General features: G+C 44.2%; 1 protein-coding gene across 2 annotated transcripts in view; it reads left to right on the top strand.

Moving 5' to 3' along the window:
* The window catches only part of LOC144754406 (discoidin domain-containing receptor 2-like), a 436,005-nt gene that overhangs the window by 390,894 nt on the left and 17,737 nt on the right, over positions 1–27,374 (top strand). For both annotated transcript variants that reach the window (XM_078642135.1, XM_078642136.1), the window contains exons 12-17: positions 2–159; positions 2,026–2,221; positions 9,952–10,196; positions 15,272–15,393; positions 17,865–18,062; positions 18,408–18,642. In XM_078642135.1, the coding sequence (XP_078498261.1) occupies positions 2–159; positions 2,026–2,221; positions 9,952–10,196; positions 15,272–15,393; positions 17,865–18,062; positions 18,408–18,642 (1,154 nt within the window). The remainder of the gene's footprint in view (position 1; positions 160–2,025; positions 2,222–9,951; positions 10,197–15,271; positions 15,394–17,864; positions 18,063–18,407; positions 18,643–27,374) is intronic.

Genomic DNA, 27,374 nt, shown 5'->3' with positions numbered 1-27,374 from the left:
GAAACAACATCCCCTTTCACCATCAGTCGGCCAGTGGATAAACCCAATGAGTCCAACACATCCGTTCTGATTGGCTGCCTGGTGGCCATTATTCTGCTTCTGTTGGTTGTCATAGTAATAATCCTTTGGAAGCAGTATATACAGAAAAGACTGGAAAAGGTAAGAGTGAAGGAAGGAGCAGGAATATTATAGAAGGTATGGAATGAAATTCATTATATCTCTTGAAACTAACCCAAACGGAGACATGCATCCAAATTGCTCATAGAGAATGATCAAATTATTCATACAAGCGATTAGGGACTTTGGGCTATATGTATCAAGATACCCATTTGCGATTCTCAAATAGCGATTTTAAAGATATTTTGTATGTACAAAATCGCATTTTTTTTGCTATTCCTTAGAATTCCTTAATTGCAATAAGCAAATTGCGAATCGCAATTAAGGAATACTTTCCCATTCATTTCTATGGGCCAGGAGACCCATAGGAATGAATGGGAAGTTATTCTCAATTTGCGATTCGCAATTTGCTAATCGCAAATTGAGAATAATTTCAAGGGTGCAGGGGTGTCCAAAGGACACCCTGTTGCACCCCTGAAATATGCATGGGTGCGCTTGTGGCGCACATACATGCCCTAAGGACATGTATGTGCGTCACATGGCACTTTGAAAAATGCAAAAATTTGCATGTTTCAAGGAATTCGCAACATACCACCAACTAGAAGTTGGTGGTAATTTGCGATTCCTTAAGGGCATTTTGCTAATTTTGTTTGCTACATACATTGCATTTAAGGAATCACAAAATTTGTGATTCCTTAAATGCAATAGCAAAATAAGGAATCACAAATTTTTTTGCGAATGCGAATTTGCTTCACACATATGGCCCTTAGTCCCTTCTTCATAACTTCTGGCTTTATGTCTGACACCAATATGACTATGTTTTTTATTGCTTCAGTGTTATGCTGAGGTTGTGCCCAATGGTTCTGTGTTCCATGTATAAATGCACTTCCACACTGCTGTTGATTAACTGATAAGTAAAGCGTTTGGAAACTTCCACCAGATAGTTCCACAATTTCAGTTTCTCCTTCATTGTTTTCCTGTGGACAATACTGCTTGTTTCTCTCTACCCTCAATGAGGATGTTTGTCCTAAAAAAATATTGTTCTTTACATGCTGTTTGGAAATATGCAGCCGCGCTGCTGGGCCTTGCCACTCTACCTAACCCCTTGTCGACAAGTGCTGTTTCCGTAGCAGCTCGTCATGTATCATACACAGCAATATGTTATGTTGTGTTATGTTAAGGTACTCATAGAGCACAACATTCATGGATCCTGTGGTATTTTGGATGCAAAGAAGCAGACTGGCGACATACAGAACATTGAAACAGATTTGCTTTCACAGAAGAATAGAATTGGATGTTATATGTGTCTAAAATACACCTGTGAGCTGCTTTTGTCTGGTCTGCACTAAATAGTTTCACGAATCCAACTCCTCTCTTTCCAACCATTTATCATTTAGGCCTATAAATTGTCTAGAACTTCACCACCAGTCTCATCATGTAAACAAGACTAACAAAGTGAGTGGAGGTGCAATGTAAAAAACAGTAGGTTATGTATAATTGTTGAGTTTGTTCTTAATAACAATATCATTTAAAAGCTTCAACACATCAGTTCATCCAGTTTTTCTCTCTAATTGAAAGAGCATGGCCCCAAAGTTCTGAATGACACAATAATACAGACATGGAGATTCTGGATGCTTCTGTGTTATTCCATCTCCTGGGCATAAAGTACTTGTCGCTTTACAGACTGCTTCCCTTCTTCTGTTGAAGCCTCACATTCAGTTTTACTGCTAGTTCAGTTTGTCCATGGTGAGCAGTGGGAACACACCGGGCTTCCAATCCTATTGCGCTGGTATCATCTCATTATGCACTTGTGAATAATCAACACATTTCAGGACTCAGAAGGGATTTCTTGTGTATGGACCTCCTCTTCTTTATGAAAAATGTTCTCACTTCTTACTCTTTCCATAGGCACCACGGCGAATCCTGGAAGAAGATGCCACAATCCGCTTGTCCTTCTACAGCTACAGCATCACCAACAACCAGACTCAAATCCACCAATCTAATCCCACCTATGAGCGAGTCTTCCCTTTAGATCTGGACTACCAAGCACCAATTATGCCTCCTCGTAAACTTCCTGAGCTCTCTCAGAGTGCCGAGGACTCCGGTAAGTACCAGCATCCCATTGCACAGTTGAAGAGGGAAAGGCGGAGATTGACATGATCATAGTACTACCTCATATAGAGAGTTTAAGTCATGTGCACCTTAATAAAATAGAATAAATTGGTTATTTGATATGCAGGTACAAATATCAATATGGGCAGGCATTATGACTAGCAGAACTGTCCTACATCTAGAGTTTGAGTCTTTAATACCTTACTCAGATAGAGCATTTTAGTTATTTGGCATCCCGGTACAGTGTAAACTACTGCTTCAAAAGAATATAGTATGTGTAATCAAAGCAGACTTGATGGATCCATGGAAATGGTATTCCTAAGAACAAAGGGCCACATGTAATAGGCCATTTTACAGTTGCAAATCCAGCAATTTGCAAAATTAGTAAATTTGTAAGGACAAAATGACTTTTTGGTATTCACTTAACCCATTTTGCGACTCGGCAAAGGCTTACCGGATCGCAAAATCGGTGTAGAAATGCATATCAGTTTGCAATTTTGAGGGGTATATTTAGTGCTTCCCTTCCAAATTGTGACCATAATTCCATTTGCAAACCATTGAAAAGTTAGCAATATTTTAAAGACAGTGGTAACATATTCGCAAAAGTGTAAGGGTCCCTTTGAGACTTGCTCCCCTTAGTGTATGTTTACAAAACCCTACTTTCCTTTAAGGCACCAGAAAAATTCCAAGAATTAATAAAAAAGTAACATTTGTGAGAATTTACAAAGTGAAGACTGCAGTAGGTTGGATCAATGAATGAAAAAGCACCTGGTGATAGGCCCCACCATCAGCATTTTGTATGCTGACAATGAGTTTGTAACCTTAAGTAACCTGTTCATGCAGCACAGGAGCCCCAGAGTGACAGGAAAATAAGAAAATGTTGCTTTAAAATTAAGTTATGTGATTAGTAACTCTGAGCTAGGTAACTGAAAGTTTATCTCCACCAGGCCCTCAACACATTCACAGGCCTTCGTGTGAGTATAGACTCACCGAGATTAAACATATAAATAACCGCCATGTTTCTGATGGGTCCTTCTAACCACAAATTCCTCACCTTAGAACTCTCCCCAGGTGCCTAACTGCATCCAGAAACTTTCAAGCACTGCTCCTGAAGGCTGCTTGGTGGTGCTATGCAGCTCCTTGCTGGCTCCATGCTGCTCTGGAAGTGACTCAGGGGAGCTTTATATAAGTGCTGCCCCTGCCACTGACTTCCGTTCCTTTCTTTCTGCATCTTCCAATGCAGATCTGGAGTTCTGCTCACAAATGTTGTCAGCCTGCTGATGAATCATGGAAATCGAACAAAATCATGTGTGCTAGGGAACGGTGTTGTCTCTTAAAACTACAGGTTTCAAAGCATGCCGTGACTGTTGAAAGCAGAAGTCTGTCTCAGATCCGCACAAGGTGTGTCTGTTGCTTGTGCTCAGGACACAACTCAAAGTGGTGCAACATGTGCCCTCATGCATCCAAAAGCAATCTGGGACAGAGAAGCAGAGCTGTATGTTTCCAGAAGTTGTATGTGATTTAATAGAAAAACTATTAAATGGAATACCATGACTTAAAATCATTTCACCTTGAACACTGAAAGCCCTTTCTACCCCTACGCCCCACTCACCCCTGAATGGTAAAACCCCTCACTACCACTAAACTTCACCTATTCCTGAACCATAAAAACCCCTTTCTATGTCTAAACTTAACCCTATCCCTTTAAAACCCCTCGCCATACCTAAACTCGGCCCATCACTAAACCAAAAAAACTGTCACTGCACTTACCACCCTTCCATGACCCCCTAAAAATCCTTCACCAACCTTAAAGTCTACCCATCCCTGAACCCTAAAAACCCCTTCCTACATCTAAACTTCACCCATTATTGAATCCTCAAAACCACTCACCACTTACAACTCCACCCAATCCTGAATCCTAAAAACTCTTTACTACCCCTAATCTCTACCCATCACTGAACCTTAAAAACCCTCACCGGCCATAAACTCCACCCATCCATGAATCCTAAAATCCCTCACACCCCTAAGCTCCACTCATCCATGAACTCTAAAAACCCTAAATTTCACCCATTCCTGATAAATCCGAAACCCTTCACCACTCCTAAACTCCCTCCATTACAGAACCCTAAATTCCCCTTTCTATGCCTGAAGTCCACCCATTCCTAAACACTACAATACCCTGATCACCCATAAACATTACGCATCCCTGAATCCAAAAACTCTTCTCTAATCCTAAACTCCACCCAAGTCTAATGTAATTTTTATTTTTCCTTAAAATTTTCTTTCCTTTAAAATGTTTCCTTTCATTTTCGATGAATTTATATTTTCTTAAAAGTGTCTTTCCTTAAAATAGTTTTTCCATGATTTGGTTTCCTCGCATGTGATTTCTTAGATTTCATTTTTCCATTAATTCACATACATCATTACCGAATACATGAAAAAGTTATGAGTCCCACATAGATCACACTCTCTTTCTAACTCAAGAGCATATACTCACTCCCACAAGAAGTACATTTCAAGGTCGAAGCCCTCCGGTAATTCAAAATAAAAGTCCAAACGTAAGCACAAGAAAGCAAAGCTGAACTCAACCCCATTTCACCACTCTCTATTCAAAGAGAAGGCGCAAGGGCCTCACAATGTTAACCGATCGACCTCCAGCTATCCGGTTGTGGAGCCAATTCCCCCAATTGGTCTTGCCACACCCAGTCGTAGACCACCTCCAAACTATAGCGAACCTCATGACTTAATGGGGTTCATGATCAACAAGCCAAAGTCGCACCTGACTTGTCTGTTTGTTTTGGCAGAGGCTTCCTTTCATTGGAGATGTCCTGGATACGGTACAGTTCAGGGGCCTTCACTCTATTCCAATGAGCCCAGACATTTGGGCTATAATCTTGATATTTAAGCTCAGGTCCTGGACCTTGGAGAGAGCAGCACTGAGACATCTTCTCCTTTTGGCATCCTGCATCTTTCATATCTACTGTACCAGGTGAAATATGCAGACTTTGTAATGGAATCTGATGTTTCAGTGGGGCTAGTACCATGGAATCCTGTTGGATATCATTCAAAGTTCGAGTGAGACTGCACACATTCTTTAGTGGTGGCTACTTGACTTCAGTTAGGCCAGTGGCAGGCACCTCTACTTTCCCCATTCAGCGCTGACGGTGGTGATGGAGCCATCACTGCTAGGTTGAGGATGCCTTCTGTGGGAGGTGTGGCTCAGAGGACTCCGGTTTCCCATGTAAACCTGACTCCATATCAACTTGCTTTTATTATAGACAATGTGCTTGGCCTTGAAGACCTTCCTACTGTCCGTCACAGGGAGGATGGTGCAGGTTCTCACGGATCACTCCACTGCCATGTGGAATTAGAATCCATAGGTTGGAGTGGGTTCCAGGGCCCTGTGCCAGTAGGCTCTGCACTTCTGGAGTTGGTTGAAGTATTAGGACATCTTCCTGATTGTGAACCACCTGGGTGGTCCATGAATGCCAGATCGGATGAGCTCAGTAGACTTTGTGTTGCAAAACACAAATGGCGGGTAAATCATACTCAGACTCATACTCGACCTCCCACGCTGCACTCATATTGCACCGCACCTCATGAAGCTTTACTGGCTCCCCATTCACAAGCACAGCTAATTAAACTTCTCATGTACACATTGAAACCCCTACAGAACAAGAATACCTGAACAGCCACATACATTTTCACCAACCCACCAGATGCCTACACTCTGCCTCACTCTCGCTCGCACACACTCCCCACAGCCGTAGAAGCAAAACTGGAAGTCACTCATTCTCCTACATTGTACTCTAGATGTAGAACAACCTCCCACAACGCATCAGAGCCTCCTCTTCACTTCTTGTGCTTCTCAAGAAGCTGAAGACCTGGCTCCTAATAAAAGCACCTTGAGATCACACACCTACATACTTGTCCAAGTGCCTAGATACCCTCTTGGGTGATCAGTGCACTATACAGATCAACATAACAACATATTACGGTATAGGGCATGTTCTGGCATTGGGGAGAACCCTGGGATGATCTTCTTGCCACTGTCAAGAACATGCATTGTCAAAGGTTTTGTGCATTGTAAGTTTCTGCAAGAACACTTACTAGGAGATGTGTTCCAACTGGAATGCTACTCACAACTCCAGTAGGCATTCCCTCCTCTACCTCTCCTACCTCAAGTTCTGAAAAAGATTAGGTATGACAGGGCCCAAGTCAATGTAGTGGCTCAGATTGGGCCAGGAGAGTGTGGTACCTCGAGCCTCTGAGCATAAGCACCTGTCCTGCCATCACGCTACCACTTCAGGACGACCTTATGTCTGAGCAACAGGGCAGTGTTCACCATCCGACTCTATGCAGTCTACACCGCCATGCATCAAGGCGGAGTGTTAACAGTTCACTGCTTTTTATCTGCCGCCGAAAGAGGTGGATGTCTTCTTCGCCGCCAGACGCTCTTCCATTAAGTCCATTTTCTGCTGATAGGGCAAGTTTGTGGCCTGGAGAGGTAACCACAAGATAGACCCTTTTCAATTCAAGCTGTTGATTGGTGTTTTGTCTTGACCCACTAAGGCTTTGCAGTTGACACTATTAAAAATTATTATTCAGCCCTTTTGGCTTTTTTACATTTGCCGGACCAAACGTCCTTGTTTAAATCACCAGTCGTGATGAGATTTATAAATGGCTTGGCATACATGTTTACTTCTAAATCGTTTGTGATGCCACAGTGGGACCTTAATTAGGTCTACACATTTCTCATGAGCATGCCCTTCGGGCAAATGTATAGCATTTCATTTCATCTCTTTGGTTTGAAATGTATCTTGCTCATAACAATCATTTCTACTTCGTGCGAGTAAGCTTCAGGCACTGTTGGTGCATCCTCCCTATTCCACTTTTTTCAGACAAACTGACATTGAGAAGTTCGACGGCCTTCTTGCCTAAAGTTGTGACTCTTTCTGCATTGAGCAACCTATCTCCCTGCCTACATTCTTTGCTCCTCCTCACCCTTCAAAAGAGGAGGAGATGCTTCATCAGCTGGACCCCAACTTAGTTTTAATATCGATCAAACCAAGGAACATTGTGTGGATGATCTGCTTTTTGTGAGGTTCTCTTGGGTGAAGAAAAGGAAGGCTATGCTGAAGACCCTATCAAGGTGGATAGTCCTATGCATTAAGATGTGTGGAAAAGATGGGAGCTCAACAGTTTACCTCCTTCCTTACCCCGCCCACAGAAGAGCTGATTCGCATCTGCGGGTCAATTAAATCTGGCTCCCCAAGAGACCCAACGACCCCCAGTCGGCTTAAGGGCAGCCTGCAGGTTCTCGAACCTTATGTTCGTAACCTGCTTGATTCCTCTTTTCTGTCCCAGAATGTCCCCAAGGCCTGGAAACGGGCGGTTGTCCTCCCCCTGCAAAAAAAGGCCAATGTGAATTTTGAGAAATTCGACAATCTCCGCCCCATTTCTCTTCTGCCTTACATGGCCAAAATAGCGGAGAAAGTTGCCAATATGCAACTGATGCAGTTCGTGGAGGAGGCATCGCTACTCCACGATTCACAATTTGGCTTCCGTCCCCGCCACTCAACGGAATCTGCACTTTTGGCGGCAGTGGAGGCACTCCGCCAGGGCGTGGATGAGGGCCAGACTATGGCCCTGATCCTACTCGACCTGAGTGCAGCATTCGACACTGTAGCACATACCATCTTGCTACAGTGTCTGAGTGAAGGAGGGGTCACAGGTGCTGCACTTGGTTGGATTAAGTCCTTCCTGTCTGATAGGTGCTTCCAAGTCCGGATGGGTGAGTGCTATTCGAGGGAGATCGAGTTGGGCCAGGGCGTACCACAGGGTTCGTCCCTGAGCCCGACTTTATTCAATATCTATGTCTCCCCGTTAGCAACCATCGCGGAAGACCACGGTATACACCTTGTGTCCTACGCCGACGACACGCAGTTGGTCGTCTCCCTATCTCGCTCCCCTGGCCTTGCGGCGGACATCTTCAGGAACTGCATGCAAGATCTTGCAGCCTGGATGTCCGCACACTGTTTAAAACTAAACGGCAGCAAGACCGAGGTGATCGTGGTGGGGGGCGGGCCTTCTGCGTGGTCGCCTGCGTGGTGGCCATCCTGTCTGGGTGAGGCCCCCACACCTAGCCTGGAGGCCAAGAATCTTGGCATGTGGCTTGATAATGACCTTGCCTTTGGCCCGCAGGTTGGCCGGGTGACGGGGGTGTGTTTCGGTGTCTTGAGAACTCTGAGGAAGGTTTTAGATCTGCTCCCCCTCTCGGCTCGTAGGACGCTGGTGCACGCCCTGGTCACCTCGCGCCTGGACTATGGTAACCTGCTCTATCTGGGGGCTTCAGGCAAGGTCATGGGGCGCCTTCAGGTGCTCCAAAATGCTGCAGCCAGGCTCGTGCTAAGACTCCCGAGAAGGTCTCCCTCTAGGCCCGCTCTCCAAGTTCTCCACTGGCTTCCAATGGAGAAGAGAGTTGAGTTTAAGGCCCTCTCCACGTGCCATCGCATTTTGAGTGGCAAAGCCCCTGGGCCACTTCAGAGTCTGGTGTCTCACTATGAGCCCACCCGTGATCTACGGTCCTCTCGGACGGGACTACTTGTGGTGCCCAGAGTTAGGAAGGCACGGATGGGAGGGAGGTCCTTCAGGTACCTTGCGCCCAAGTGCTGGAATGCCCTGCCCCTAGACCTCCGTCTTGAGCCATCTGAGGCCCTGTTCAGGAAAAAATTAAAAACTCACCTTTTTAGCAGATAGCACCTGGGTAGGGGGGGATGGCAACTGCTCACTTACCATAGCGCGGGGACACGCCTTCTGGCGTCACCAGGCGCTTTAAAAATGTCCAAATAAATAAATAAAGATCTGCTACACACTTGGTCAAGAAGCAGTCATCAGAAGGTATGAGAGCCCATTCCACTAGGGTTATGGCTGCTACCACTGCGTTGGCTCGCGGAACACCTGTCCTTGACATCTGACAGTCTGTAATGTAATCGTCAGTGCGTACATTCACAAATCATTACTGCCTTGACTGCCAGGTCCGGAAGAAAGGTCATTTCACCTGCTTGTTTCTGAAAGACTTTTTGGTCTGAGTCTACTCCACAGACCCTCCACATGGAGAGGTACTTCTTTGGTGAGGAATCTGAAGTTCAAAGTGTCCATCAGACCTTATCATTGGTATTGCGCTTTTTAGTGGATACTGTATCTACCTGCTGATCCTCACTGCCCTCACACCTCCACGTTCAGTGGAGTGGCCTTTTTTTAACATATAAAATTATCCCAAGTTAGTAATCTGCACACTGGTACCAGAAATCTGGTGCCCCACACCTGTGGAATGAAATAAGCCAGAAACTGATGTCAGAGCTTAGGAGTGACACTTATATGTGGCCCCACTCTGCCATTTCCAAAATGATCTGCATAGCTTAACCTAGTCTTGCCCAGGAGCATTGCTGAAAAAAGTTTCCAGATCCAGTCTGGTTCCTATGGAATATTCTTTGATGAAGAATATGCGGTTAGATGGAATAGTCACCAGAAAGAGCATTACCGAAATATATTTGCTTATTGTTTTGATCTGGTGTTATTAGTCATGTCTCGTGAAAAGCAAGATCTTGTTCTATGCATGAAGGATGCTTTGCCTTGTCTTTATAACAATTGTGTGCTGGCTTATGCAATAACCTGCTGATCTGTTCTTCCTCGCTCATTCTTTTCTTATTCTTTTCATAGCTTGCAGCGGGGACTATGCTGAGCCTGATCTCACCCAGTCCACACCACATCAGGGTTTCCAGAACAACGTGCCACACTATGCTGAGACTGACATTGTGAACCTACAGGGAGCCACTGGCAACAACATGTACGCCGTGCCTGCCCTCACTGTTGACTCACTCACCAAGAAGGACATAACAGTTGGAGAGTTCCCCCGGCAGCACCTGCGGCTGAAGGAGAAGCTGGGAGAAGGGCAGTTTGGAGAGGTAGGTGGCCACAAGCCCAAATATGTGCTTGGAAATGCACTAACGGGGAAAATGTTACTTTACTTTAAAAAACAAGTGAAACTAAACAACCCTACATGTAATCGCATTGCTCTTGATATTTTGCAAGTGCAAGGTTAACTAATGCTTTCCTGTTACTAAGTCATGGCCAACAATAATTTTATACTTTTACATAAACTTGTGTTTTCTAAATTCAACCTCGCATCATTGGGAAGCAAATCGTTTGGATGCTGGCTTCTAGCATTTGGAATAACCTCCCTCTCTTGAGGAGATCAAAGAACTAATTCTTCAGAACCTGAAAACAAAATTAACAGCTACATCAATCAGTCAGGCGCTTATTTCATGGTGTACCTCAGTTTAACTTATTACTTTCATCTGCAGTTGCGTACACATGGGTTTTAACGCTTCTCCCTGTTTCAGCATGACATAACGTATCTCCTTATTCAGGGGATGCCAGCCATTTTAGGACCATGAGATAATTTTCAAGGTGGGTCTATGACAATGGAGGCTAGTAGCACATCACTGTATATTCTCTGCCCTAAGTTTATTCCATAGCTTATGTTTCAGTTAGACATTTGCTGAAGTCATCATGAACATAATATATTTTCTATATTGCTGTGTAGATCACATTTTCAGCAGTCTCGCGCACTCTCTGTTCTTCTATGTTAAAGGCCGCAGGTGTACATTGACTTCCTTCCATCTTGACGACTCCAAAACAATTGAGATCGGATGTGTCAGCCTTAATCCTGTGTCTCAGTGGGGGTGGTTTGAGGCTTCTTTGTATCTATATGCAGGCTGTGCAGTGGAATCTGAAGTCTCAGTGGGCCCAGCACCAGGGTACTCTCTCATATTCCATTGAGATTTTAGAGGAGACTGCAACAGATCTGTAGTGCTGGCTGCTTGATTGCAATTGTCGGTGGTAGACCCCTGACCCTACCCCACCTGGAGCTGATAGCGGTGATGCATGCATCTTTGTGGGGTTGTGTGGAAGGGTCAGGTGAAAGAGGTGGAGATCAGAGAACTCTAGTCTCCTGTGGAAGCCGGACTCCACATCAATCTGTAGAGTTATTGGTCATTTGCTTGGTGTTGAACAACTTGCTGCTATCCATTAAGGGCAGGTTGGTACAGGTTCTCATGAACACCAACTCACCATGTGGTGTTAAAACAAGCAGAGCAGAGTAAGGTCCTGGATCCTGTCCCAAGAGGTTCTTTACTTATGGAGTTGGCTAGAGAATTAATGCATCTTACTGTTTGTGTACCACCTGGTGGGATATTTAATTGCCAGGGCGGGGGAGCTCAGCAAGGCTGTGCCTGACTGATGATGAATAATTATTACACATTGAGGTGGCACAGGACATCTTCCAATAGTGAGGGAAATCTTGGCTACATCTTTTCACCACTGTCAACAATGCAGAAGATCAAAACATTTGCACGCTGGAGTTTTCAAGAAGGCTCTCTCTGGGAGACACATTCCGTCTAGAGTGGAAGATGAGGCTACTTTACACATTTCTGCCTCTCCTGCCAAGTTCTGAAGAAGATCAGGTATAATTGATCCAAGTCATCCTAGTTGCTCTGGATGGGGCTAGGAGAGTGTGGTACCCAGAACGTCTGGGCTTGAGCATCTGTCCTTAGATGAAACTACCGCTTCTGGAGGATCTTCCGTCTCAGCAATGGGGTAAGGTTCTCCATACTGGTTGCCCAGTCTAACCGGCCATGCGTGCTGATTGCGCCGCAGTAGTTAACTGCATTTGACCTGCTTCCAGAGGTTATGGATGTTATCCTTGCTTTGATGTGTCCTTCTACAAAGCCTATTTATACTGGGCAGTGGCGTGCTGTGGAACCTGCAATATAGACTGGTGGCAGGCCAAATTGTTGGATGTTTTATCGTTTGTTTTGTCTTTGGCCCAGCAGGCACTTGTTGAGGGCAAAATTAAAGTTTATTTTTCGGTCCTTTCAACTTTTCTCCTTTTGCCGCACAAGCTGACTTTGTTTCCATCACCTGTTGTGATGAGGTTTATAAAAGATTTAACCCACGTTTTCCCCAAAACTGATTTTGATGCCACAATGAGATCTCAATTTGGGCCTGACTTTCCTCATGTGTAATCCTTTCGAACCGATGCACAGCTGCTAACTATATCTTCAGCTTTAGCAAGGTTTTTGTCATGAATACTTCAACTCATCATGCGAATGAGCTCAAAGCTCTGTAGATACAACCATCGTGCACCACCTTTCCCAGATAAACTGGCGTAGAGGACCAGGGTGACCTTTTGAACTAAAGTTGTGAAATTTGTTCATGTCAGGTAAATCATTTACCTCCCATCGTTCTTTGCCTTGCCTCTGCCTCAACCCTCAAGGCCTCCCCTTCCGCTCGGTCTCAGCGTTGGGTACCGACGGATAGAGCGGGGCCTCAATTTCCCGAGCGGTTGCCGGGCGAGGTGAGGTCTTCACCCACACAAAGCTGGGAAGACGATTTCTTTCCCGTCGTCAGTGAACACAGGGGTTCCAAGTTTTGAGGGGGCGACAAGATTTTCTTAAGTATATTGCATGATATTGATTAAATCAATTCTCTTTTACATGTGTATACACCCCCAACATTGTGTTGCAGTAGCCTATCCTTTTTAAGGTCCTGATGAAAGCTGGAGTAATACTCCTTCTAGCTGAAACTAGTCGACCACTCTGCACAGCGCCATAATGTAGTTTTACTCACTCACTACCAGGCGTGTTTTTTAATCTTGACACCTACACTAACTCTCACAAGCAATTCCTTTAGTCTAGGTAGCCAATTTTAGCAAGCACTTTTTCTTATAGCACTGCACTTTTTATATATCATATTTTTAGCTCGACTGTAGGCTAAATGTGCCGCTTTCCATTTCTGCACCGCCACTTGATGGTTTAGGCGGTGTATGGGGCGACTACCAACCCCTATATGATGATATGCCGCCACAATGGGTGGTCTGATGGGATTTCTTTAGCCCAGCAAGACTCAATAATACCCCCTTTTTTTCACACTTGCACCCGTGTGATTACCGCACACCATTCAAGATAGCACACCACCCTGTACCTGGTCTTCTCTCTTTTTGTGTTTCTCATCTAAAAAGGTCCACAATTAGTGATCAGTACACTGGTGCCTCTGATTGGTTTTGTGTTGCGCGTTCAAATGCGCAGACAGAGTCAAGAAAGAAACTGTTGTCAGCGCGCAGGGGTGGCGCCAGTATGTGACTGCGCTCCATTACTTCATGGACGGAATGGACTCACTGCAAAGTTGTACAGTGCCACCTGCCTGCACATTGGAGCACTGCTGCGAAAACTGTTCACATCCAGTCTGGCACTTCTGGATATTTTAAAGGTGAGGTATTTGCAGTTAGGAAGACTATCCACCACAAAGAGCGGTACTGAAGTTTAGGAACCTTTCGGATGTGAGAAATTTTGCATCCAGCATCAGAAGTGATGTTCCAGTAGCAAGCGGAGAAACTGAGGGAGGGCTTTTCACACTTTAGAAGACACTTTAACCTAGAATAGATTATGAGAATTCAGGTGGGGTCTCCTCTTGTGAATCTCTAAATTCAGACATTCATCCCCTATGCTTAAATTCACCAGGGCAGGGGTAATTCTCGATTGTGGGTGTGAGAATGGCACACATACATTTGGTTTGATATTACCGCACTTGCAGTTCTCAATACCATAGTATGTAGCAGGTTCACAATTACCACACCATTCTGGTTTTTAAGTTTCTGATAGGAGAAGTAACACAAAAATGTTTAGTATTTTGCCTTTAATGTGTGCGCACAGTCGGAATGTGCAGTGTTTGTCAACAAAATGTGCATTGATTTTTTTCTGCTGTAATTTGTGCAGGCAAAAACCCTATGGTGTGCAGTTAGAGTGCCAGCACAATCTAGAGTTTGCGCCTGAATATGGATGTGCATGACACCCAAACTATCTTATTTGAAACTATTGGTCTAAAGGATGAAATTCCAGATTACTTTTTTATTAGTTGTTGAAAAATGCTGGCCCGGAAGCAGCAATGAGGAATATCTACTCCACCAAACACTGTAGGCATCCCTCCATTCCACTAGTACACCCTAAACACAGTGCAGCTCATATTATTAAAAAGATAACTAAAATGTAAGCACCTCCAGGCTGCCATAGGAATCCATTAGTTACGTAAACCTTTAGTTACCCTGTTCTTAACTTATGAAATAGGGACAAAATAAACAGAGGAGTGCACAACATTTTTTAGGTAAGTTTTTGTCTCATCTAGCTTTCCAGCTAGGTATCTTCATTTTGATTGTTATTTAATATGTTGAAAGGGATACTTGCACTTTCACAACCTTTGACAATAGAACTGCTTGTGGCCTTTTTGTCGTGAGGCAGCTTGTTGCACGACGATTCAGTGCCTGAACGAATAGAAATTATTATATATCATCCAGCCACCCCCACCACGATTCAGACCCTGAACAAATAGAAAGTATTGTATATCATCCAGCCACCCCCACCAGGGCCAGATTCCTTATTTATTCCATGGGACAATTCTCCACGAGGCTGGAGCCATTGGAGGCCAGTTTTTGAAGGTCGACTATCACTGCCTCGGTCCCCAGGGTTTATGGCAGAAAGCACAGTATGCAAAAAGAGAACGAAAAAGACAGACAGATTGGAAAGAAAGAGACGGGAATGGAGAGGTGTCTGGTTTGAAACTTTTTTCCAAGTCTGGTTTTGACTCCGCGTCCAGACCACGCCCCCATCGCATCTAATGTTGGACTCGAGCTATGGTGGGGCTGCTGTAGCCCCTTTTACACAAAACAATCTGCACTTATCTCTCACACAAGGTCCTTATGAATGCACAATTAAACAGGCTCCTTTTGACTGGCCTTTAATAGAGACTTCTTATGCTCGAATACATCTGCATGTTAGATCCTATGTGACCCAAGTCAGATGTTGATAATGGCAGAATTGGGAGGGAGCTACTTGTCAGAAAAGTGCATGTAGTGTTGGCCAAAAGTTGACCTGGCGTGAGTTGCTTGTACTAATATCTCTCACTGGCATGTATCCTCTTGTTCCAGGTGCACTTGTGTGAAGCCGAAGGTCTGCAAGAATTTCTGGAGCTTGCAGATAGCGAGTTTGCCCACCAGCCTGATTTGGTGGCAGTAAAAATGCTCAGATCAGATGTCACGAAAACAGCCAGGTAATGTCACCGATTGTGAATGGAGTAGCGCTTAGCAGCCTTGTGCATGAATACGAGTACAGTGTCCTGGCCCAGGTCCTGAGTATTAACTGTTTATATTCATGCACTTTCATGGCACTCTCCGAGCATTGGCTAACCATGGTACATGGAACTGTTTCATTGTGAATCCTGCTCCATTACTTAGCCCCAACTGGACATACTCCCACTCTGGCTCTTCCCCAGTAGGCCACAAGCTAGGAAACTACTCTCAGATAAGGGTTGTCTGCCATGACCTAACTTTGCCCACTTGACCCATTCTAGTCGCAGTCTTCTGCAATTTAGGACTAGGTTTTTAAGGATGTATTTAGGTTTGCAGTCGTTCCCTGGCTGAACTGTGTCGCAAAAGAGAGCTGGATGCCTGAGCTGCAGAGCCACGCAAGGCCCTAATGCCAAAGATGTTGCAGATGAGGTCACCTATCCGAAAACTAAAGTTTGTCTATAGGTAAACTAAAGTGTAACGAAAACTGTGTCTGGAAGAGAGGCTTTGAAAGATACTGTCTTCAAGTATTGTTGTTCTCCTTTCACATTTGCTTTGGAAGTAGACATGAGACACGAAAAAACACTAGTGCACTTAGGTATTTACAAGCCCCTCATTGTGATGAAAAATAATTACACACGTTAACATTTCTGCTCACTATTCAGTTCCCGTACCTCTGTTCAATGTAGAGGGACTTATGTTATCCCAACATGAATTTGCTACAACGTTATTCTCAATATTAACATTCTGAATTTTCTTCCCAACTTGGAAATTTATTGTGAATTGATACTTTTGGGGTCAACAGGAAAGCAACATTTGATCAAATAGTAGACAGAAGGCGACAGTCAATTGGTTGCATTTAGGTTGTGCCCGACTACTGATATTTTGTATCCTGATAGTGTCCCAGTGGTTTTTGTCCCCATATTTTGCTCCATCTACAAAGTTTGTGGCTCAGTGTGTTCAGTCCAAGGTTCTGGTTTAATCACTTTTTGGTTATACAACTTGGTTTACACATATGGATACTGGTTTACTCCGAAGTATTGAAGCTGAGCCACGTTTATCGTTCTTATATTTTACTTGCAGGAAAATAAATTGACACGTAATGATCAAGCAACTCATATTGGGCATCAAAGTTATTTAGAGGTGAAGGCTGGTGGCTTGGGGACCCTTTCCTCCATTCATTCTGAATAATAGAGGAAGGAGACGTTTAGCTTCTCTGCCATTATCCATGTTCTGTTGCTGCTTTCCCTCTGTATTTTTGTAAGTGTGCCAGTAGCATTGGAGGGGAGCTTACAGGAATCTGCAGTACAGCACATTGAATTGCTGAAGGACCCGCTGAAGAACTCTGTTTATAGCTGAAGATGTTATTTACTGGAGCATGGTGGCAATGTCTGTCCAGAGTGCCTACTGGATTTTGCTTAAGGTTTGGCATGATGTCTAAGTCTTTTGCAGGTCATGTTTGTGGTGAAAGTTGCCTTTTAGAAAATCCATGGTCAGCGTCCTACGTTCCGCTGTGATTGGTTGTTTTTTCCCTTAGAGATAAGAGTATGCCAAGTACATCATAAGCACACTCTTCTCTGCAGCATGCTCCCGGGGCTTGTCTGTACCTCCATGCCTGGGGTGAATGTTTGAGACTTTCTTTACTTCTCCCAGGAATGCAAACAGCAGTGTTTGTCCTTGACTGCATTAATGAAGCTGCTTTTGATCTCAGCTGCATTGAACTTTAAAATGAGCCGTATGGTTGGGAAGAGTTTCAGTTTGCAATTGGCTGGCTTCCTTCCACTCACTCACCAGAAAGAATTTTGCATAACTATTGGTCTCTGTGTTGCCGCCTGTGTGTTGATATGGCTTTCAGAGAGTAAATCTAGGTAACCAAACAGTAGTCTTCGGTCATATGGGGACAGCGAGCTGTTTATTTTCTTACAGTCTACATTATCTTACACTTCAGTCTGGGCATATATGCATTGTGCTAGGATTCCAATACAATTAATCTCTGAGTGGATGTAAATTGAGACTTGAGGGGGGGTGGGCAGAAAAACATGTTGGCTGTCCTTATGAGTAGCCTGTAAAAATCGCTGTCATTTCCCCAACCCCGCTTACCATTTCTGGGGATTCTGGTAATTCCAGAGGTGTGGAAATCACAGGGATTGTTTGGAGAATATCATGCAGAATTCTCCAAAATCTCCCTATGAGAAACCTAAACTTGTAATTCCAATAGCCCCGATAACTGGTAACTCCGGCATGAAATTGTCTACTAGCAGCAATGGCTGATGCTAAGTTATCATGAACATGGGATGCAATTTGGAACCACAAAATGTGGGAAGCAGCAATCTAGAGGGGCTTGCTTGTCCTCAGTTGAAGTGAAGCTCTAGGTTTGTGTGGATTAGGATCAAAACCTTTCTGAAAGGTTTCCAACCTGCGCTGACCAATGTTTGTCATTGTTCCATCTTCTCAGGAATGATTTCCTAAAGGAAATCAAGATCATGTCCCGGCTCAAAGACCCTAACATCATCCGGCTACTGGGGGTCTGCATCCAGGATGACCCTCTGTGCATGATCACCGAGTACATGGAGAACGGAGACCTCAATCAGTTCCTGTCTCAGCGGGAGATCCGGAGTAAATTCACAGCTGCTAACAACATCCCATCGGTCAGGTGAGTTGGGCTACAGAACGGACACTCTATATGTATCAAAGGAAGAGACCTATCTGGTTTCGACATGTACTAGCTAGAAATGTGCCCTCATATATCTTGGCTTAAGCAATGTAGTGGCCAATGGACAAATCCAAGGAACTCGGTACCAAAAGAGATCTGTTTGTCATTACTTGCTCTCTATGGGGCTTCTGCTATCTGTCTGCAATAGTAAGACCAGTGTGCAAGTGCACCTTCCCATCATTCTCTAATGAAACACCCACAACAGTGTAAAATCCAATAATGCTAGTGCCAAAGCCTTGTACAGAACATGATTGAATACTTAATGCAGATCCTTTCTTCTTTTAGCTACCAGAACCTCTTGCACATGAGCACACAGATCGCGTCCGGCATGAAGTATTTAGCGTCGCTGAACTTTGTACATCGAGATCTAGCCACGAGGAACTGCCTGGTGGGCAACAGTTACACTATCAAAATTGCCGATTTTGGAATGAGTCGGAACCTGTACAGTGGAGACTACTATCGGATACAGGGTAGGGCCGTGCTGCCCATCCGCTGGATGGCCTGGGAGAGCATCCTTTTGGTAAGTTCTTGCATTGAGGTCAAGGAGATGCATTCAGCTCTGTGCTTTGGATAGCCAGGTTTTTACCTGTCTGATTTGGAGTGTATATTTATTAATTGCATTCTCTGACATCCTACATAGATCCCTTTGTTTGTCTCTCTTTTTGGCTGGTTAATGGAACATTCTTTCAAAATGTGTATTTATATTACCTGCTCATTGGGCAGAGTGTCTGTAATAAACAAATTAATAATGTTGACAGGAAACCAACATTGAAATAGTTTTGTACGGCTTTACAGTTGACTTCTTTGGGTTTTAATTTAATTTTATTTACTTTTCTATATTTAACATTACATTTTCCCACTAACAAGGGTGTTGTTGCATGTTACTTTCAGAAATGGCAGGTAATGTAAAAAGAGAGCATAAGTAAACCAGCATTTACAATGCAATAGGTCTCGCAATTGCGAGATTTTGAGTTATTGGCATTGTATATGGCAATGCCTTTTATAATAATAAAAGGAACTGTTATTTACAATCCCAATAGATCAAACTTTGGCAAACGCAAGATCTATTGTATTGTAGAGCACGGTATCCCGGAAGTGGGCACCACACTCACCTTTAAAGTAATTTAAAAAAAAAAATGAAACAGAGCGTGGTGTCCCTGAAGCAGACGGCACTCTCCACATTTGAGTTTTAAAAAAAATTAAACTGAATGCAGTGTCGCTAAAGCGAACACCACGCTCAGCATGCAAATTTATAAAAAATTAAAAAAAAGGTGAAAGAACGTCGCCATTGTGTCGTGAGAGCTGTGGGGTTAGAGGGCAGCCACTTTTACAGTTAGAGCAGCATAGCGCTCTTTACGAAAAGCGCCACTATTGTCCTGTGTTGGCGTGCTGCAAATAGAAAACAAGCATTTGCAATGCAATACGTCTCGCATTAGGAAAGTTTGAGCTATTGGTATTGTTAATGACAAATTTTTTATTTATGTTTTGTTTTTGAAAATAGCGAAATTAATAGTTTTGTCATTTACAATGCCAATAGTTATAACTTTCGCAAATGTGACACCTATAGCATTTGTAATGCAATATCTATTGTATTTACGTGACTTACATGTATTGATATTACAAATAACAATGGCTTTGAATTTTTTTAAATAATTAATACTTAAATTAAAGTTATTGTAATTTATAATGGCACTAGCTTAAAGTTTTGTAAATAACTTTTGTGAAGATTATGTTCAGTGTATTTTATTGTGACGAAAATCCAAGAACAGAAGTGAAATATTAACATCTTTTTGTTACATTTGTAATAAAGCTTGAAACATTGAGAGAACACGTAAACCTGGTGTTGTTGAATGGTTGCACAGATTGATGCTGTGGTGACGCTGAGTGATGTTGTGATGGCGAGCGAGTGATGCTGCGGCCTTCAGTGATGCTGTGGTAGCGCATAGTGATGTTTTGGTGCCCCTGAGTGATGCTGTTGTGGTGCGGAGTGATGCTGTATGCTATGCTATGTTTTGTTTTGCTATGCTATGTTTTGTTTTGTCATGCTATACTATGTTTTGCTATCCTATGCTTTGATTTGTTATGCTATGCTATGTTTTGTTATGCTATGCTATGTTTTGTTATGCTATTTTTTGCTATGCTTTGTTTTGCTGTGTTTTATTATGTTATGCTTTGTTTTGCTATGCTATGTTTTGTTATGCTATGCTATGTTTTGTTGTGTTTGGTATGCTATGTTTTGCTATGCTATTATATGTTTTGTTTGCTATGCTATGTTTTGTTGTGTTTTGCTATGTGTTGTGTTTTGTTATGCTATGTTTTTTTATGTTATGCTAAGTTTTGTTATGCTATGTTTTGTTTTGCTATCCTATGCTTTCTTTTGTTATGCTATGTTTACTTTTGCTATCTTATGCTTTGTTTTGTTATGCTATGCTATGCTTTGTTAAGCTATGCTATGTTTTGTTATGCTATGATATGTTTTGTTTTATTATGCTATGCTTTGTTTTGCTATGCTATGTTTTGTTATGCTATGTTTTGTTTTGCTATGCTATGTTTTGTTATGCTATGCTATGCTTTGTTATGCAATGTTTTGTTATGCTATGCTAAGCTTTGTTTTGTTATGCTATGTTGTGTTTTGTTATGCTTTGCTATGTTTTGTTGTGTTTTGCTATGTTTTGTTATGCTATGCTTTATGTTATGCTATGCTTTGTTATGTTTTGCTTTGTTCTGCTATGTTTTGTTGTGTTTTGTTATGCTATGCTAATTTTGGTTATACTATGCTATGTTTTGTTTTGTTTTGCTTTATGTTATGCTATGCTTTGTTTTGTTATGCTATGTTTTGTTATGCTATGCTACGCTATGCTTTGTTGTGTTATATTATGCTATGCTATGTTGTGTTATGTTATGCTATGCTTTTGTGTTTTGCTATGCTATGTTTTGTTTTGTTATGCTATGTTTTGTTTTGCTATCCTATGCTTTTTTTGTTAAACTATGCTATGTTTTATTATGCTATGCTTTGTTACGCTATGCTGGTGAGGTTGTGTGAGCATGTGTGAGGGTGAGTGAGGGTAAGTGAGGGTGAGGGGGTGTGAGGGTGAGGGTGTGAGGGTGTGTGAGTGAGGGGGTGTGAGGGTGAGGGTGTGTGAGGGTGAGGGGTGTGAGGGTGTGTGAGGGTGAGGGTGTGAGGGTGAGTGAGTGTGTGTGTGAGGGTGAGAGGGTGTGAGGGTGTGTGAGGGTGAGGTGGTGAGGGGGTGTGAGGGTGAGGGGGTGTGAGGGTGAGGGGGTGTGAGGGTGTGTGATGGTGAGAGTGTGAGGGTGAGTGAGAGTGTGCGAGGGTGTGTGAGGGTGAGGGTGAGGGTGGGTGAGAGGGTGTGAGGGGGTGTGAGGGTGAGGGTGTGTGAGGGTGTGGGGGTGTGACGGTGTGTGAGGGTGCGTAGGGGGTGTGAGGGTGAGGGGGAGTGAGTGTGAGGGGGAGTGAGGGGGTGGGGGTGTGTGAGGGTGAGGGGTGCAAGGGTGTGGGGGTGAGGGGTGTGAGGGTGTTTGAGGGGGAGTGGGTGGGGTGGTGAGGGTGTGGGTTTGTGAGGGTGAGGGGGTGTGAGGGTGAGGGTGTGATGGGGTGAGGGGGTGAGGGTGTGTGGGGGGGTGAGGGTGAGTGGGTTGTGAGGGTGATGGGGGGAGGGGGGTGAGGGTGTGTGAGGGTGAGTGAGGGTGTGTGAAATGTTTGTTGATTTTTGTATTCATCAATGTGCCTTAGATAAATAACATGACGATGATTCACGATCAGCAAAGCATGATGCAATAGTAAAGAAACAGAGGTAACATGCAACAGAACCAAGAGATTTACAGAGAAATGCACATTAGCAGATCATTCCTGGGCAAACAAGGGCTTGCAAAGAAAGCACTGGCTCAGGCGAGACCTAAAAAAAGGCACGGAAAAAATGACAGGTATAACTTCTAATGTATCTCCTAAAAAACTGTTTTGTTAACCAACAAAGCCCAATTACAAACCACTCTTTGTTGAAGGAATAAAAGTAACGCACAGAGGTATTAAATTGTGTAGCTCAGTTTTCAGAATCTCGGAGCCCTCCTGGTGACACTGAGTACCAGTTTTCAGAAGCAGAAAATAAAATTAGGCTTACACACACCTACCAGCTTGAGTCAAATCTACATGTGGTTTCTCCCTACGGTTAATCTCACTCGCATTTAAAAGTACGGACCAGTCTGTTGTTTGTGCACCACATTTAAGATCAAATGTGAGTCCCACAAGAATTTACTTTAACAATGGAGAACATGCCCTCCTCCTGTTATACCGGGCCCAGAGAATGCAAACTCTAACACTATGACCCTCGCAAAGTTGATACGCAGGAGTAGCCAGTGTTCAACAGTAGCTTAATATAATGCCACAGCATGTGATAGCATGTAAGGCCAGTGAACGCGATAACATAAGGGCCCTGGTAGAAGTTTTCTGTTGAATTGGAAGTACTGTTTAACAACAGATAGGCCCTGCGTGCCCATAAAAGTTGCCCTAAAAGCATGGCGGCGAAGGAGCGCACACTGCAGTCGTAACCCCGTCCCCCCCTGGCAAAGTTGTTAACTGCTCGGTTAAGTGTGTGTAAACATTGTGACAGCGGCTTAATGTAAGACTACTGTAGCCAATAACATTACATCCCAGTTTAAAGCTAATTTCAACAGTTTTAATCGTAACCTCGTCCCACCTCGCAAAGTTGTTCAGTGCTCTGTTACATATACATTGTAAGCGTAAATGGAAGCCAGGAACGCAAGGTCAGTTAAGTGCGTGTAAACATCGTGACAGCGCCTTTATGTAAGCCTCCTGTACACAATAACATTACATCCCAGTTTAAAGCTAATTCCAACAAAAGCATGGTGGTGAAGGAGCGCACACTGTAGTCGTAACACTGTCCCCCCTCGCAAAATTAATACGCAGGAGTAGGCACTGTTGATCAGTAGCTTAATATAATGCTACAGCACGTGATAACATGTAAGGCCCCTGAACGCAATGACATTACGGCCCTGGTAGAAGTTTTCTGTTGCACTTAAAGCATTTTTTAATAACAGATGGGCCCTGCGCGCCCAGAAAAGTTGCCCTAAAAGCATGGCTGCGAAGAAGCGCACACTGAAGTTGTAACGAAATAGAAGTGGTACAGGGAAGACAGAGATGAAACTGAGATGAACAGGGGCGTAGGCAAAGCTTTCATTGTTGCAGCAGGTGCAGGCGCAACGGGGTCCGAGGCCTGATGGCAACACTAAACCCTGACTATTCCTATATTTTATCATTCAAACAGCAGCTCTAGGACCATTTCCTTCCTTGCACCAGATCAAAGACCCACTGGCTACACTACGAATTTGGCCGCAACACAGCGGCATAGCTCGGGGGATGCGGTCCACCATGGACGGCATGAGTTTTGGGGGTGGTGGCCTCCTCCCGCTTGCCAGAACCACCCTCCCGCACTTCACTGCAGCCGCCACAGGGCAACAAACACAGGGGCCGCCACAGGCGGCCAGAGGGCTAGCTACGCCACTGGCGCAACAATTTGAGGTTATGGTACTGTACGCCTGGTAGACTATAAAAGCAGTGGAGATGAAACGGAAGTGAAGACCCGGCATACCCCATCTCCGCGGCGTCTATTACTAAACGATTGTTTTAGGATCCTTGAAATCGAAATACAGTTTTTTCAATCAATTAATAAGAGTCCCGAAGGCTCGCTCTGTTAGATACAATTAAAATATATGTATGCCTATATGTGAAAGTGCACGGAAGTCACCATGAGTGTCCTTTGTGTGCCGTAAGGCTGCCTCCCCAAAGACAAACTGACCCCTTCCAGAATATTCTCAATTTTTTTGATTTTTTAACGCACGTCGCTGTTCTCATTCTGTTTGGATTAAATTGGCCTGGGATGCGGCTAATTGGAAGCATTGCAGGAAGAAGACAGCTTTTACGCAAAAAGGCCTGGGGGAACGGTGCCAAGAACCCCGTGACCTTTTTGCCTCAGGAGAAATAGCTGGGGGCTGCAAATTTAAACTAGCGCGAGGATTTCATCATAAAAGGAAATAAGCACCAATGCCAGGCGCGCTCGTAAGAAGGCCCGAAGCCGACTGCCAGAATCCATCCCCGCACTGAAATAATTTGTGAGAGCAGAGGACGTGGATATTATTTTTATGAAGCAACAAAAGTAGAGAGAATTGGCGCGTTGTCTCGGCCCAAAAGCCCATGGAAGCATGGTGAGGCCTAGTTTTCTCGGACATAACGCAGACTCACCTGCCTGCCGACAGTATGACAGGATTTGGTGGAAACCTCTGGAAAGCCACACCACTGCTTTTTTCCCAGCAAAAACAAGCATTACTCCTTCCTCCAGCGCTTCCGTCGTCTCCGTTGCTGCTCGTCCTGGTTCCTCGTCCTGGTTCCTCCGCGGGCACCGACGCTCGTCCACAACTCCCCGGGTCTCTGAGGTGAAAAGGAAAATGAAACTTAAGAAGCTGACGCGCGCCTCGCGACCAAATCCTAAGGCGCGCGTCGTAATCCGACTCTGCCATGCTGTTTCAATGCTGCGCGTGGTGCGCGTGGCCAGCTCCTGTCTCCAGTCCTTGTCGGCTGAAGTCGGCTGAACTGACTGCTATAGGCTCTCAGCGAGACCTAAAAAGCAGCCGCCATTGTTCCCATTAGTGAATAAACAAAATGGTGCTCACCCACTTATAACGCAGACCGTGTAAAAAGCCAAGTAAAAGGTCCAAACTTTATTGGAGGTAACAAATGCTGACATGGCGGTACCAAGGAGGGACTAACAAGCCTATTTACGAATCAGAAGCCAGGATTTACGAAGGACAATGACACAAGCCAATGACAAATATTGCCGGAGAGTGGGAGGGGCTTCCAGTGTGTACTCCAATACAGCATGCATCGCAGAGCGAGCAGCGTGTGCGTGCTGCCCCAAGGCTCAACCTAAAAAGGAAGCACAGCAGTAAAATACAAATGAAAGTATTGAAATCCTAAACCTCCTTGATGTTCTGAATCTACAGTACAATTTGTGAGGTATATTTTGATGGGGTGTTTTTTTTCCCCACCATACTGACTTGAATTGCAGCGCATTACTGATGCATAACTACAAGGCTCACAAACACAAGAAATCAACCAGGTAGTAGCTCAAACATCACCTTTTCTTTACTTATACCCAACACGAACTTTATTAAAATGTTTGATCTCCCAAGGCTGTATCATTTTCAGAAGAAGAAATTGCAGTGGCGTCTGGTGTTGAGCACAGACATCAAGACTGAACATTAGACAGAACCAGATGAGGACACTGTTGTAACCAAATTTGCCTATGATTCCGTTCAGACCTGTGGATTAGGTGATTTTGGACCTCTAGTAGTACAGTCCGTACAGTGGATTTAATTAAAAATGTTGGTACTTGGCCTTGAATGTTTACACATATTATATGACCAATCGTGCATCCGCTCATTTACTGCCTAACCATTTTTCCACACTTATTCTGGGGTCACAGACACCAGCTTGATCCAAATGGTACATGGGTGGGTTAGTTCTCCAAGCTGAGTAGTAGATTCCTTCACTCTCAAAAATGAAAAGAGGGTCTACACAGGCTGAAGCAGAGTATGTTTGCTGTGCATGATGGTGATACCCTTTGTTTCTTTCTGATTGAACTATACAAGCAGGACATTAGGCTTCAAGCAAATCATTTGGAAGGTAAAGCAAAGTCTGGATTCTGGACTCTGCTTTGAAAGGTTGTATTGTGTTCTTGTTTCACTGTCTAGTAGGGTGTCCTCTGCTGAATTAGGTGCTATATATGTACTAATATGGAGATTCCATATTGCCCATTCTGTTCTTTCTCATGGTGTGACACCTCTGATTGGTTATGGGTAAGTCTTCGAGGTTGCCTTTGCAGCACTAAAATAAATTAAATTGGGAAGCAGTTAGCAACCTGGAAAAGGCTAAAGGTCCATCTACACCCTAGCATTTTGTCTTCAGCTCATGGTGCCGGAACCTAGCTACTCTGTGAGGTTTTAAGGCTTGGAGGAGATAGGTAATAGATTGCAATAGTTCAGAAGCAAAGAGTGCCTCAGTACATGCTTCTGGTCAGATGCTGCTGTCCTTCTGAGTGGCCAAGGGAAGGGGTAGACACCCTGGTGAGGGGTACTTTCCTCTTACCTCAAATATTTCCACATTGGAAGAACACGAGAATCGACCATAGTAAAAATTCTGTACAGCTGAAATACCAGTTGATCACCTGGAGTTCTTTTCCAAATAAGAGTGCATCTTACTGGACTACCAGCATAGTGTAACTGGTCAATAATGTAGTCACACGTTATGCCTCTTTAATAATACATTTTACCTACAGTGAACAGTGGCCTGCATTTGTTAAATGACTAATACACTTTCCAGCAGGGCAGATGTTTTGGTACGTCTCTGAAGCTCTCTGGTTCCATGCCTATCTGCTGCTTTTTGTCTCTTCTGTAAATAGTTTGTGTTCCTCCAGTGCTGTTAAGAATTTTTAGCTGGAATTGCAAGTTCTACTTAGAGGCCGCTTGGTTCAGGACACCGGATAGGTTTTCTTAGTCAGGCAATGGGCAATGTAATGTTATTATGGTTCTTGTCTCCCAATGGCACTTTAAGCGCCCCTCAATGGCTCCCATTGAAGGACTTCAACTGGGTGGCTTGTCACAACTCCTTTCTCTAGGCATCAGAGCAGTTAGGTTAATAGGTGTTCGAGGCATGTGTGCTGTAGATACAGAAGCTTTGCATACTCCTGCCATCTAGTGTTGGGTCTGGATGTTTGCAAGGTGTTTTTCTTCAAAGACGTCTTTCCTGGTCACAAGGTAAGGTGACTCCTTCGACGCCGAAGAACTGCCGCAGGGACTAGCTGACGTGAGTACCAAAGACCCCTTGCCCCCACAAACTGTTTTGAAAAACACAAGGCTTAATCACCATCTCTGCCATCTGGCCAAGGTCGGCACCGAGATGACGTTTCCAACGCCCCGCCTTTCGGACCCGGCACCGAAACCACTAGTCAAGCCTTCCGACTCGGTACAGAGTCGACAAAAGTCCTCCTCGGACCCGAAACCCTGTGGTTCCAAGCCCAAGTCCGGCTTGGAGCCGAAATCCTCCGTGCCGAAACCCAAGCAACCTTCGGAGCTGAAACATTCCGCGCCGAAAGGACAGCCTCTATCGGCACCGAAAACACTGGCACCAAAAACCTCGGCTCCGAAACACAAGGAGACCCCTTC

Source organism: Lissotriton helveticus, chromosome 5_1 (genome assembly GCF_964261635.1).
Source record: "Lissotriton helveticus chromosome 5_1, aLisHel1.1, whole genome shotgun sequence".
Taxonomy (NCBI): Eukaryota; Metazoa; Chordata; class Amphibia; order Caudata; family Salamandridae; genus Lissotriton; species Lissotriton helveticus.
The sequence above is the reverse complement of the archived record's forward strand: the minus strand, read 5'-3'. Positions and strand labels throughout refer to the sequence as shown.